The sequence below is a fragment of the Gallus gallus genome, chromosome 37, assembly GCF_016699485.2.
Source record: "Gallus gallus isolate bGalGal1 chromosome 37, bGalGal1.mat.broiler.GRCg7b, whole genome shotgun sequence".
NCBI classification, from domain to species: Eukaryota; Metazoa; Chordata; class Aves; order Galliformes; family Phasianidae; genus Gallus; species Gallus gallus.
This window is the reverse complement of record NC_052568.1, coordinates 86,687-100,888: the sequence shown is the minus strand read 5'-3', so window position 1 is coordinate 100,888 and position 14,202 is coordinate 86,687. Positions and strand designations below refer to the sequence as shown.

At 53.6% G+C, this 14,202-nt stretch overlaps 1 protein-coding gene and 1 long non-coding RNA gene across 2 annotated transcripts; both read left to right on the top strand.

The window, feature by feature from the left end:
- Window positions 1-2,896: 2,896 nt before the first annotated feature.
- Window positions 2,897-6,687, top strand: LOC121106483 (coiled-coil domain-containing protein 81-like). The gene is made up of 6 exons (XM_040655087.1): window positions 2,897-2,948; window positions 3,106-3,167; window positions 3,598-3,751; window positions 3,953-4,450; window positions 5,455-5,566; window positions 5,874-6,687. The coding sequence occupies exons 1-6, from the start codon at window positions 2,897-2,899 to the stop codon at window positions 6,394-6,396; spliced, it is 1,401 nt and encodes a 466-aa protein (XP_040511021.1). The 3' UTR covers window positions 6,397-6,687.
- Window positions 6,688-9,261: 2,574 nt separating this feature from the next.
- Window positions 9,262-13,058, top strand: LOC121108168. The gene is made up of 3 exons (XR_005842462.2): window positions 9,262-9,614; window positions 9,724-9,969; window positions 10,193-13,058. It is a non-coding gene; the product is annotated as an uncharacterized LOC121108168 (long non-coding RNA).
- The last annotated feature ends 1,144 nt before the right edge of the window (window positions 13,059-14,202 follow it).

Here is a 14,202-nt window from a genome sequence, read left to right as displayed (position 1 = left end):
ATAGTCCTTTCTCTTCTTCTAGTCAGAAGACTAACCAAACCTTCCATTCTACGTCTTTTGCCTTGATAGGGGTGTTCCCTTGAACCTCACAGCTTTAGCACAACACTTTCTGTTGAGATTCCCGCCAACGGGGAAGTATTAGTGCCAGTCCTCTGCCTCTTTTTGTCTCTGTTGTCTGGATTTCATTTAGTGGCCCACGAACAGAGGCAGGATAGCCAAGCCCTGCAGGTGGAGGCAGGGACCAGGCTCAGGAGCAAGGGCAGAGTGGTTTCTTTGTTTCTAAAGGGAATGGCAGTGTTTTCTGCAGGTGGATTTGCCAGCGCATTGCACCTGCACCGGTCTTCCCCTGCACAAAGGAGGAGCAGCTCAGCGAGCTTGGCCTGGGCCATGGAAGGGAACATCCAAACGTCCGGAGCAACCCCAAACGAGTTAGCTGTGGAGGCTGGTTGTTTTCTGCTGTTTGTCTCATCCTTCTGGAAAGAAGCAGGAGGAGACAGAGCTCAGATTTGATCCCGCTGTGCGTGATGGTTAATGCCAAGGGACAGAAGTGTGTGCTTAGGCAGGGGAGAAGCTAGGAAAGCTGAGCATCGTAGAGGAACGAGATTAAAACAGAGCTCATTCTACACAGCAGTTCAGCACGTTGCAGGGATTTATCTTCCCTTCTACCAGTGTAGAAGCTACCAACACTACCAGCGTGTGTTGGGCTTGGTTGCTTGCAGAAGGAACAAGGTTACGTGTTGGTTTTACAGAGAACAGCCATTATGATTTCTTGATAGATTTAATCGATAATAGCAGAGGAGTGGCAAGAAAGGGCCCTGCCAACGCCAGTAAGTTCCTACCCAGACCTATGTGACAGACTGACGTGCGGAAATCAGACCCTATAGCCAGTAAGGATATGGAGCAGCTATGTGTTTATTGGTGACGCGCGTACACCCTGGTGCAAGGGGGATCGTTCCACCTAACTTGCACCCCGCCAGGAGAAATGGTGCTATAGTTATAGGTCAAACTAATACATAATCAGTAGGTGACAGGAATTCAGATACATCTTCATTACATTCCCGAGAGCCCATTAGCATGCAGTCTCTCCCCCCCTTGCGCGGGCGTAGTAGGTCGTGATGATGAAGGCTTGCAGTCTTCCTCACAAAGGCTCGTAGTCTTCCTCGCTGCAAACTTCTGACCCTGAAGGGGGGGCATCCCCCAAACCAGTTTCAACTTGCCCTGTAGACATCTAATCACCTCCCTGCCAAATGTTTTTTCGAGCTGCTCTCCAGCCCTTATCTCTATGGCCTTCATCCTCCTTGCTATTCCAGACCCAGTGTCTGTGAAAGTGCTTGGAACCCCTTGTTTTCTAACACTCTCTACCTAAACTATCTCTATTTGCCCCTTGTTTCTACTTTGTGAAGCTGCTTTCCCCTTTCTTGCTGTGAGGCCCTTCTCTCTCAAACTGCAGGGTCCTGCTCTCTCTCTTCAAGAGCAGTCAGAAGAAAGACAAGTGAGAATACAGGGAACAAAGAAAAGCAGAGAGGAGAGCAGAGGCAGCAGAAAGAGGAGTGAGGATACAGAGAAGAAAGAACAGGGGAAGAGGAGTGCGGATGCAGAATAAAGACAAGTCTGGCAACAGGAAACAAAATCCAACAGAAGAGCAGTGCTGATGCAGAGGGAAAAGGAGTGAGGATGATGCAGGGGAATAAGAACAGGAGAAGAGTGAGAATGCAGAGGAAAGAGCAGGGAGGATAGAAAAGAAGGGAGAGCCTAAGAGGTGGGCAGATGGAAAAAGAGTGCGGGAAGAAAGAAGAGCAGAAGAGTAGAGCCAATGCAGAAGAAAGAGGAGTGAGGAAGCAGGGAAACATACAGCAGAAGAGAAAAGCAGATGCAGGTGAAAGAGCAGTGGTGAGATGCAATGGAAACCATCAGAAGAGTGAGGATACAAGGAGGAAAGAACAGCAGAAGAGGAGCACAGCTGCACGAGAATGAGCAGTGAGAATACAGGGAAGATAGAGGAGGAGGAGAGCAGATGCAGAAGAAAAGAGACGTCACGTTACAGGGAAGAAAAGCAGGGCAGACGAAGTACGGAGAGGAAGCAGGGGAAAAAAACGCCGAAGAGCAAGGATAGAGATGAAAGAGCAGTGAGGATACACAGAGGATAGAACAGCAGAAGAGAAGCAGAAGAGAAAAAACAGGAAAAGAGTGAGAATGCAGACGGAAAAGCAGGGAGAATACAGGGAAGAACCAAGAGCCTAAGAGAAGTGCAAATGCAAAAGCAAGCGAGGCTACAGGGAAGAAAGGACAGCAGAAGGGGAGTGCAGGTGCAGATCCCCCAAACACAGCACTCCCTGCCCGCTAGGGTTGCGGGTGCGACGCAGTCACCACAATGACGTCGAGGATCAATGCCGGGTAATTCAGTGAGCGTTCCAACAAAGAATCAAGGAAAAAACTGCCAGGCAAAACTAAGAAACCTTCTGGCAACAGGTCTTCCAACGTTACGCGTAGAGTCCTTTGGAACAGGAGTTGTTTCTGTGTCAACAACTTGAAGATCAATTCAGGCAACGGCTACTAAAGAAAAACGAGTCACATAACATGGAGAGCAAAGAAGAGAAGAGAGAGGAAACAGAGAGGTGCCAGCACTGCCACCCGGGTTGGGCAGCAGGCTGCTGGTGCCAGCGTCATCATGGGCGGCGGCCAGCACTGGCCACGCTGTCACCGCGTCGCCGTGGCGACGTTTGTGACACAGGCCACCCGGGAGGGGTATGAAGGCGGTGCACGCTGGTGGGTCCTGCATCCTGAAGGAGCATCTGGTAGAGAGCAGACGCACCTGAAGGGATGAGCTCCGGCATGGCTGGCGCCAACAAGGAGCAACCCGCTGGCACGAGGCGGAACAGGATGAGCTTCTGCGAGGATGGCCCCGCAGCTGAGGCGTGCCTCCATACCCACCTGCACCGACACCGAAGGTACACGGCTCCACAGCCACCACAGGAGCGCTGCTGCAGCCAATCCTGGCACGCAGACGACACTTTCCATCTGCCACCTCACTCCCGCCTGGCAGCAGGAGGGCTGCCGGGAAGCGGCAGGTGCAGAGTGTGACCCTGCTTTTCCTTTGCCCTCCAGAGCGAGTTGCCGTCTGGGATGCGGTGGCCGCCTACGTACAAGAGCACCTCCTGGTGCAGAAGGTGGGTTGGCTACCGGGTTCCTCCTCTCCCTGTCCGCCTCAGCCAAGACTTCCTCCCACTCTTCCCCTCCACAGAAAGCAGGAAACTCACCCCACGTGTCTCTACTGGGCATGCCATGGGCTTCCTGCAAATCCCGCAGGATCACTTGTGCTGGGCGCTGTCCTGTCTCAGGGCTGATCCCGCTCGCGGGAAGCCTCTGGATCCCATCAGGCTGCTTCTGCCCTGACTGCTGTGCTGCATTTGGGAGGGCGAGGGGAAGGAGAGGACTGTGCAGCCCCTTCCCAAAGCCATTCCCGATGCCCTGGCTCGTGCCTCTGAACAGCGGGAGAGGGCTCCTGAGCTCCGTCCCTGCCTTGGACCGCTACATGGGCTCTTCCTCCAGCCAGCCAGCCCATAACCCTGCCGCCCTTCCTTTCTCTACCACTTGTAGGGGGTCTGGATTCCCACCTTCGGATCCTTTGACACCATCTCCAGAGACATCAGGACTGAGGACGGGACCGTGACTCTGCGGTGGCCCGTCTTTCACTTGTCTGGAAACCTCATAGCCGTGCACCACCTCAAGCCCCGCAGGGAGTCCCTGCCAGGTAGGAGGGAGGATTAAAGCTTTGCTGGCTTCACGCACAGGGCCAACAGGGCCACCGCCTCCATTCTCCAAAGCAAACCTCCCCCTCGGAGGAGCCCAGCCAAACATGGGGCCGTTCTGGCTGATGGCCACAAGAAGCAGTTCCAGGGAAGCACTGCGGAAAACCAACCGTATCATCAACTCCGTCCCTCCCATTTTTCAGCCCATAGGAAGCTGGAGCCGCTCAAGAGCAGCGAGGTGGCCGCAGCTGCCTCTGTGACCTGGCAGACAGCGCAGGCTTGCATCCAAAGCACCGTGTCCCTGCTCTCTGGCTGCCTGAAGAATGGGGAGAACGTTGCCGTTGTCTTCAAGGACATTGGAGTGCTCCACATCGATGGACTGACCTTCCACATGAAATTCTATTACGACTTCCTTGAGAAGCTGTCAGGGAAAGAGAAGTTCAGGAAAGCTCTTCTCAAGGTGAGCTGTAGCTTTCTACCACCAGCACCTGGCCAGCTGCTCGCGCCGTGCAAGTGCTGCGGTGCCGTCAGCCCTCCCTGCCTTGGGCTCCTTGTGCGCCCAGTGCCTCAGCCGTCACAAGGACATCCCACATCCTCCCTGTTCCTCCCCTGCAGGCCCCCTGGCTGCTGGACATGGTGGTGTCCCGAGCGGCACCGGTGGCCTCCCTGGCACTCTCTGGCTGCCTCGTCGTCTTTCCCAAGTGAGTATGTTGGGGGCTGTAGCTGCTGCTTGCTGCAGCTGCTCAGCTCTCATGCCGTAGCATTTGTTCCTTGTGACCATGGGCGTCCCTGCCCTGCCCACGAGGATATGGCATAGAACCATCGCATCATTTGAGCTGGAAGGAACCCGGAAAGGGCACCTAGTCCCACTCCCCTGCAGGGAACAGGGACACCTACCGCCACATCAGGTTGCTCTCAGCCTGGCCCTGCTGAAGCCTTTAGAAAGCAGTGGCCATCATGCAGCATGAAAATGGGCCTGTCAGCAGGCAATCAGAGAGAGCAACAAGGATTGGTGGAGCGCTGCGTCCCACCGCTCACTGTCGTCTCCTCGCGTACAGGTTTCAAATGGAGTTTGTACCCAAACCACCACCTGGGATATCCCGCAGGTCCTCAGGAGGCATCCCTGCGGAGGGGAAACCAAAGGAAGAGGAGGCTTTGCCACCTCTCGCACAGGGCAAGAAAGGTAAAGCAGCATCCAGCGCCTTTCCAAGGCACAAGCCACCAACTTGAGATGGGAAATCCCTTGCTGAACATCAGCCAAGGGCTCTGACTTACGTCAAAGCTTCACGCCAGCTCAGCACGGCCTCTTCCCACGAGGAATTGTTGGCCTCTCCAAAACCAAGGCGCTGGCTGTGACGTGCCCCCATCCCTGGCTATGGCAGGAGCACCTCGGCACCTTAGGCCCCGCCCTCCCCCAACAAAAGGATATGGTCCCCAAAAGTCACCCTGTCAGCTCATCGTCACCACCCAGCTCCGCTTTCCCAAAGCCAGCCGTCACTAATGCACTCCCAAAAGAGAGTCCCAAGATGGCAGAGAGGAGGAGTGGGGCCAGAGATGGTTTCAGGGAGGGTCCGCAGGCAGGCACAGATGTCAGCAGTGGGGGGAGCAGAGCGGCCCTCTCGCATGTTCTGGGAACAGGCCTGAGCGCCCCTGGTGAGTGAGCCAAAGGGTTGACGGTAAGTCTCCTCTGCCTTCCCAATCCCAGTGAGATTTGCTGGCAAGCCAACCTTCATCAAACGCTTGAGCTCGGACAGTCTAGATGGAGGAAAACTCCGAAGGATAAGGAGCTTACTGCGCAAGGAGAGCTCTACGTCCAGGTGAGGCTGGAGGCTCTGGCTTGGCATGTGCATGGGGGTGATTGACTGAGCCAACGAGAGCCCATTCCCTAGCCCCAAAGGGTCCCTGTTTCTGGCTGCCCAACAGTGCTGGGATGGGGACGCCAGGAGCCCCCCAGCTCACAGGGCTGGCCCCTCTCTGGATCCCACGGGGGAGAGCCACGGGGCAGCCGCTGAGCTGTCTGTGGGGAAGGCTGCATTGCAGCCAAGGGTCCTGGCTCCGGCTTGCAGGACGCGGCCCCAAAACCATCACCCACTCAGGCGGACCCCTCCTGCTCTGTCCTTTCAGTCTGCTGCCAGCCATCCCTGGAGTGCCTGAAGACCAAAAGCAGCCGCTGACCTGCCAGCTGCAGGGCCAGGCAGAAACAGACAGCCAAGAAGACCTGGGCCGAGCCCCGGGAACCAAACACGTGAGCTTCCGTGAGGAAGAACGGGAAGCGGAAAAAGCCCATCGTGTGGCTGCGGTGCTGAAGTTGCCCAAAGCCAACGAATCTTTCAGCAACGATTCCAGACCTTCCTCAAGGGCTCAGTCCAGCCCGTCGCAGGCATCGCAAGGCACTCCATCCCGGCTTCCACTTCTGGCATGCGACTCAGTCAGACTTCTGAGGCGCAGGGCTAAGAAGAGCAGGCAGAAAGAACCTGAGGAGATGGAAGCATCAACATCTCAGGCTGAGGCCAGCCAGCCGCAGGAGTCCTCTGCTGACAGAGCTGGATTTCTGCCACCAATAAACGAAGAAACACAGTCTCCTCAGCGTCAGCCTCCAAACAGCAAAGCCCCACCGCGCAGGAAGGGCACACACTACCCACGCTGATGCGGGCATGGGGCGCCCATGAGCTCCAAGAGCTCCACTCGAGCTGGCTGCAAAACAGATGCTTGAATCCCATCTGCATCATATCTAATCCTAGACTAGGCTGCCGAGTGCCCAATCCAACCTGGCCTTCAACACTGCCACGGACGCGGCGTCCACAAGCTCTCTGGGCATCCGCTTCCAGCATCTCACCACCGTCTCTGGAAAGACCTTCTCCCTGACATCCAATCTTCATTGTCCCTCCCTCTGTCAATAAAGCCTTACCATGGCCCTATCCCATAGAAATCTCCACAATGCCTGTGGCAGTGTCATTGTGTCTTTGGACGCCAGCTCTGGTGCTGGTGGAGGGAGAAAGAATTGTGAGAGGGCATCAGAACATGTCACGATGCTTTCCTTGATGCCAAAGGAAATCCAGCGTCTCGCTTGGCTCGGCTGTCTGAGCTTTTCTGCTGAAGGGGAAGACCAAAAATGAAGTCAGCTTCAAATTGGTGTGGCAGCTCAGAGCTCTCACAGGATACCAGGGATCCTTGGGAGGCCCTTTCCAAGTGGAAGATTGCGTCCTATAAAGAATCACAGAATCACTGAATCATACAATGGCGTGCGTTGAAAAGGACCACAGTGACCATCAAGTTTCACCTCCCACCCCCCTCCCCGCTATGTGCAGTACTGCCAGCCACTAGACCAAAATGCCCCGTGCCACATCCAGCCTGGCCTTGAATGCCTCCAGGGATGCAGCATCCACAGCCTCCTTGGGCCATTCCCCCTCCTGCTTAGATGCTCCCTTTAAGTACTGGAAGGCCACCAGGAGGTCTCCATGGAGCCTTCTCTTCGCCAAGCTAAACGATCCCAGTTCCCTCCACCTTTCCTCATACGAGAGGTGCTCCAGCCCTCTGACCATCTTAGTGGCCCTCCTCTGGACCCACTCCAAAAACTTCCCGTCTTGCGGAGAAGAGAGAATAAAGGTAAGACAGACTCCAAGAAGGACAAGAGCAAAAGCAGAGAAGAACAGGCACAGGTAAGAAAGAAGAGCAGAAGAGGAGGAGAAGAAAAAATGAGGATGAAGGTAAGAAAAACAAGCGGGCAGGGAGAAGAGCTGAAGAAGGGATGAGTGGGTGCAGGTAAGACCGAACAGCAGAAGTGGAGAGGAGCTGAAGAGGAGAAGTATGAAAAGTAGAGCAAAAGTACAGGAGGTGGAAAGAGAGGAAAGAGGCAAGAGAGAAGAGAGGAAGAGCAGAGAAAGAACAGAGCAGTAGAGAAGAGCGGACAGTGCTGTGAAAAGAAGAACAGTGCCACAGAGCAGGTGAAGAATAAAGGAAGAACAGAAGAGGAGTGTAGATGAAGAAGAGGTGTGAGGGCACAAGGAAGAAAGATCAGAAGAGAAGAGGAGTGCAGTAAGAAGAAGGAGGAGAGAAGATAACGGGAAAAATAACAGCAGAAGGGTGCAGATGCGGAAGATGAGAGATGACAGCGGCAGAGCAGGACAGGGCAGAGCTCCGACAGCGGGGATTCGGTCTGGGGCAGGAGCAGCAAACCCTGCCCGACTGTGGCAGAGCTGTTCTGATGGGCAGCTCCCAATTAGGAGCTTCTTGGCTCGTTAATTACCCGCGGCAGCGGTGGGAGGGAAGAGGCGGCGTGCCGGGTGATGGCACCTGTCTGTCACACTGCGGGGAAGTGCTGACAGCCCTTGAAAATGTCACCAGGAGCTGAAGGGTCCTGTCCTGAGCATCCGAAGTGAGGACACGGCGTCGGAAACGGCTCTAATAGGAAACGCTCCAAACCGCGAGGGTGTGAAGGAGGACCGGCCGGGGGGGTGAGGAGGTGGGGGGGGGGAGAGGGGGTGTCCGTCCCCTGCAGGAGCCGAGCTGCAGCCGCCTCCGTGCTCCGGACCGCTAGAGGGATTCCTAACAACCGTGCAGGCATTTGGAGAGACGCAACGGCTGAAAAGCAGATAAATGAGCAGTTCTGTGCAATGCTACGTGGCGTTCAGCCTCAGAAAGGTCTGCAACCAACTCACCTCTCAACCCGAGGGCGCGCTGTGCGCTCCCTCTGGCTTTGTCAGCGCTGCGCACAGCTCAGCTCACACTTCACGCTTTTCTCGTGCTCCCGAACAAGGAGTGACAGCAGCCAAGAAGTCAGAGCTGTCTCAGCCTCAAAAGGAGCTCTCTCTGCATGGGATGGGCAAAGCGCAGAGCCTGCCCTCGTCCCCCAGGAGGAGCACTGCTCGGTGTGGGGGGATTTATGTCCTAAGCGAAATCGTTCTTGGCATCACTTAACCAGAGGAGCTGCTTGCGTTTTGCTGTAGAGTTCAGCTTTTATCACATGGTTGTTCAAATCAACTTTGCTCTCTGGATATAAACCACAGATAAAAATGTGACCAACCAACCCATAAGCACTGAGGCCAGCTTCTGGCGCACCTTGTACCAACCCTTTCCCCAAAGGCAGTGAACATGCTGCAGTCTAAGCAGCAGCCCGAGCACTCATGGTATCGCTGTGAGATCTCACTCTGGGAAGCATCCTCACATCCCCATTTAACCACATGCAGCAGAACAGCTCTATTTTGGCCTCAGCTAACAACAGTTCCTTTCTGGTAGGGAAAGTTCTGCTGCCACCACGCACAATTTCTACTCAAAGCATTACAGGAAGGCAACGCTGTTTGTAACTAAGTAAAAAACAAAACAAAACAAAACAAAAAACAACAAAACACTCCAAGAAAAGCAGCAAGACTGAGTGTGATCCAAGTGCTCGTTTCCCTTTGGAGGGCTGGAGTCATTGCACAACCCCTTTTTGACATTTGAAACACCACTGTCTCAATATGCGTGCAGCGTTGGTGTTTACTCATACTTTCCGCCTCGGGGACGCACGTATTCTGTGAGCGTTTGCTGGGGGCTGATTGCCACTTACCAAAAAGGGCTGTCGAAATTAACATCATGGGAGTTTCAGTAGAGAAAAAAAACAAAGCTTTTTCCTCAGCATTTTGAGTCAAGCTGAGGGCGATTACTGCTCAGTTCTGCATTCTCAGTATCTACTTGTTCCTAATACATTGATGGAGTGCTTCCCCACTGCTCCGTAAATTAAATTAACCCACGCTGATGAGCTGAGCAGCTCCCATGTCAGCAAAGTCAGGAAATCATGCAGGACTCCAAGCAGCCTCATCTACTCCCAGTGCTGTACCAGGAGCCCCATCACTGGGAGGGCACAGCAAACCCGTATGCCCCAGGCAGGTGAGATTTACCCCTGGCACCCCCAGAACTCAGCATCACACTTCTTCACAGCTTCATTTCCTCATTGATTTATCACTATTTTCACTTTTCTTTTTCTTCCCTGCCACAGAAATTCCCATGATTATTTCCAACTCATTTCCAGGCTGATGGCTGCTGGTCCTGAAGAACCACAGAATCACTAAGGTTGGAAAGACTGCTAAGATCATCACACCCAACCCCAGCCTACCCCACCATGCTCACTAACCATGTCCATCACTGTCACATCTCCATGTTTCTTGAGCATCTCCAGGGACAGTGATTCCCCCACCTCCCTGGGCAGCCTGTGCCAGTGCCTTGGATGGAAGGCCCTTGGACGGTAGGTGAAAACCTATCAGTTAAAGGTTTTCCTTATGCAAGACCGCATCAAAAACAAAATAGATTCAGAGAGGAGTAGACAGTCCCATGGTTTGTGATTCTGTTTGAAAGAGGTATGAGTGATATTATGAATTAGCCTGTCTGCAGTTCCTCCAGGTGGGAAGGCTCTGCTGGAGCTTTAGCTTCACCTGGCGCCTTCTCTTCTCCATCTCCCCACTCACCAGGTGACCAAGATGCTGGCTGTCGTGGTGGTCCTCTTCGCCCTTCTGTGGCTGCCATACCGCACACTGGTGGTGGTGAACTCCTTCGTGGACCCCCCGTACCTCAACATTTGGTTCCTCCTCTTCTGCCGGATGTGCATCTACCTGAACAGTGCCATCAACCCCATCATCTACAGCCTGATGTCGCAGAGATTCAGATCTGCCTTCAGGAAGCTCTGCAGGTGCGGATGGAAGAGCACGGAGGTGCCCACACCACGCAGCGTCCCGGTGCTCTATAGCAGAGCAAAGGATGGCTCTCAGGGCAGCTCCGAGCAGGGCACCCACCAGGATGACCTGAACGGTCCCCATGCACCTGTGAGAAGCAGGGCTGCCATGCACACACCGGGACCCTGACACAACGCAGGCAGCAGGAGCTGTGCGGCTGTGTGCACCACGCTGGGAAAGTGCCAACAGAAATTGCTTGGGCATTGCAACAAGCTTAAGTTAATACCTCTCCAGGGCATTTAACAGAACAGATTCTTGGAGGCAAAATAATTTGCTTTTCCTTAATGCTAATTTATTCTTGCGTGTTGAAGCGTTAGGCGCAGGTCAATGTTCAGCATCTCTAAAGAATCTGTAGTTAAATATAGCAGTGCAACGCCATTCTGTGTTATGTGCAAGTGCAGCTGCTTGTTGAGTCAGGCCAGAGCATGGGAAGGAAATGCAGGAAGAGAAGGGCAGTCAAGGAAAACCTGTTGCCAGAGCAGATTTCCTAGAGGGTGAGCTTCCCCTACCCAAACGTAGGAGGCTTCTGACATGAGCTGCTCCTCCAGGGGTCTGTTGGAGTTAGCAGGACAATGTGGCACTTTGTCCTCTCATTCCAGGAAGAGATGAATGCACTCCTCTGGTGTGTTATTTCCTTCCACCAACACCAAAGGGACCACTCTGCCTCTCCGATGGAGACTCGTGCATTACACGTGGCTGAAGCTGGGTGTCATGAACCTCACCCCGTGCTTCTGTGCCATTGCTGTGCCAACCAGCCCAAGGACACTTGCCCCAGGCTCACAAGCGACTCTCTGGACTGGGAGTAAAATGTAAGAGATCACACAGGAGGCAGATGCCAAGGCTCCTGCCAAGCAAAACAAGAGGCAGCCACCAGTAACCCTGAAGTGACCGCACACCATTCTTTGAGCAGCCAGTTCAGCCTCAGCATCCACCACTGCTTCACAACAAACCAGAGCGTTTAATCAGAACTTTACCTCTGCTTAGGAAAAGGTCTGTGTGACATTTCAGAGCGGACACAATCTTAAAAAACCTTTTTTGTGTCTATGGGAAATAACTGCCCTGGGCAAAGAGACCTCATTCCATGCAGGGAAGGGTTCAGGGTCTATTTTGTTTCCGTGTGGCGTGGCTTTGCGTGTGTGATTATTATATTGTGAATTATTAAATCATCTATTCGGGCTCAAAAGAACCATAGGATGAGGAAAGAGAGCACTGGTTTTGCTGGTATTGAGGAAACAGTGTTTGTGTGGAAATGGAGGTTTCATATCACATAATTTTGGTTTATTTCTGAATACTGGATCTCGAGGAGCAAAGTTCCTCATTATTCGAAAGGAAGCTCTGCACAGAAATTTCAGAGTTCCTTCGTGAAGAGAAGGGAAATCCCTTTGCTGCAGTGCAAGAAGAGCACGACCCTTAAAGGAACGAGAAGTGAGCAATTTGCTGCTAACGGTCTTCTCTATCGCAGTGATGTCTTCTCCCCTTAGTGCTGGAAATTGCTTGCAAGAACCGTGTGCTCAGAGAGGAGAAGCGGGCTGGGGATGTGTGCTCTGTGCAGAGCAGCAGAAAGGCAGCCCTGTCCTGCAGCCACACGGGGTGAGAATTCAGTGCCTGAGCTGCAGAGCCCTCCTGTGAGCTGAGTTGGGGCACTGCTCGGCAATGGGGCGCAGCCCAGCAATGAAACATCTCTGCAAACTCATTTCTGTCTCCCCGTCACATTTCCAGGCTCTGAAATTTTTGTTTGGCAGATTTGAGGTGCAAGTAAAACTCACTTCTCTTTTCCCCCTTCTGCCCTTATCTGCCCAGGTACGGCGTGACTCTTTGCTATTTCTCTAGAAGTAATTGGCAGATAAATTCTCCAGATACCACGAGACCTCTAGTAAATGCACCATTCTGCAGATGAGAGCTCCTGATCCTTCTCCCTGCACATATGCTGACATGCTGGGACAGTCTGAGAGTGTTTTAGGTGGAACAGTGTTCCATGTTTTAGGTGAAGAACAGCATTCAGCTTGCCAAGGAGATGCTGGTGGAGAGAATGGGTAGCTGAACACTGCCGGGACATAAATCATCAGTAGGAAGGAATGACCAGAAATACCTCTGATGCTGAAGGCTCCAACTGATGGCTCCCAGGGGAGCTTTGGCTGGATGGAGGCTGAAGCCTCACCCCGGCCCTCCTCATACAGGGCTGAAGGCCAGGAGGAGATGCTCCTGCTCCCTGCATAGACGGATGGCGGAGTACGACTGTGCTGTCCCCGGGCTGGACAGGTCACTCTCAAAGGACAGCAGGGCTCAGATTGCACCTTTCACCTCCCACCAGTGCTGCCCTTTGGTCACAGGATCAGTGCCTCTGTCCCTATTCTCATGTCGAGCTGGGAGCGGTGCAAGGGACATTACCCAAAAGCAGCAGCCCCTGAGGCAAAGCCCCAAGCACTGTTCCTTCACCCTGGGGAAGGGGCACGCTCATCTTTTCTCCATTACTAATATTTTTGAAGCAATACACCATCGCTCCAGCAGGAGACCCACCTCCCTGATGCCTCCACACATAGCCAAAGATCTGCTCCATTCATCAGCCTGAGATTGATGAGGTGCAAAGGGCTCTGGTTACCCTGCTGCCCCCTCCCATTCTCCCCATGGCTGGGTGAATGAGTTGCTGCTGGCTCCTCTGATATCAGAAGTAGAGAGCCCAGGGGAGAGCAAAGTCCTCATTCCACCAAACTCATCTCCCTAAGTCCTTACCAGATATTATCCTTAAAGATATTTCATCATGACACCCCTTGCACCCCACAGAAGCAGGAGGGAAACCCTATTGCCTGCAGAGGCTGAGCCTGTGTCACATCAGCCCCTCTGCACAGCCCAGCCTTGCTCATGTGAGACACTCCAGAAATAGAAAAGGGATTGAAGGTTTCAGCTATTCTGCATTCCTCCGGCCCCGGTGGCTCTGCCTGGCAGTGGGCTCTGTTCTCCCATCCTTCTCCTAAATCACTCTTGCCCTCACTACCATTTCCCTGTCCCTCATATCTGGCTTTCCCATTACTTTGTCCGTTCACTATGAAATTTTAGGGACTAATATGGATGTAAGAGGCCATGACTTCAGATTTACTAGGAGCAAGTGAGTTTTTGCACCAGAAGGGCAGATTGCTGACAGGCGTTGGCATCCATCCATTTGTGGGCTTATGGGGCTGATGCTGCACAGGGTCCTGGGGCACTCCTGCGATTGCCTCCTCTCTGTGCAGTCAGCCACAGTGCAACACTGCTCCTTTCCCCCATTTGTGTCCTGACCACATCCACAAGCCTTTAAGTCGGTGCAGAGGAACTGAGGGCGGCAGGTTAGCAAGAATTACCCCTCTCCAAGCACAGAGGCATGGTGCTGGGGGAGCAGGCAGCAGTGCATGGTCTAGAAGAAATGTGGCAGCAGCCCCAGGGGATGGCAGGCAGCACAGACCTGTTGAAGGCATACCGATGGAGCTCTGATTGTTGCATGAACACAGCCCAGGTGGCTTGGTGCTGACACATGGCTCCCAGAGCATCGCTGTGTTTGGGATGAGGCTTTAACAGCAGCACAACAGCACTGTCTGCAATCTGCACCCCACAGCTGGCACACAGACTCTGCCAACCAGTTTCTGGTTGGTGATGTTCTGTTTTCTTCCCTTGCTGGTAATCCTGGGGGCACTCAGCACCACCAGCACTGTGTGCTTTGTGCAGAGGCCAGGGCAGCCCTGAGTTCCCAGAGAGCCCAGATCCTGCAGGCACTGACA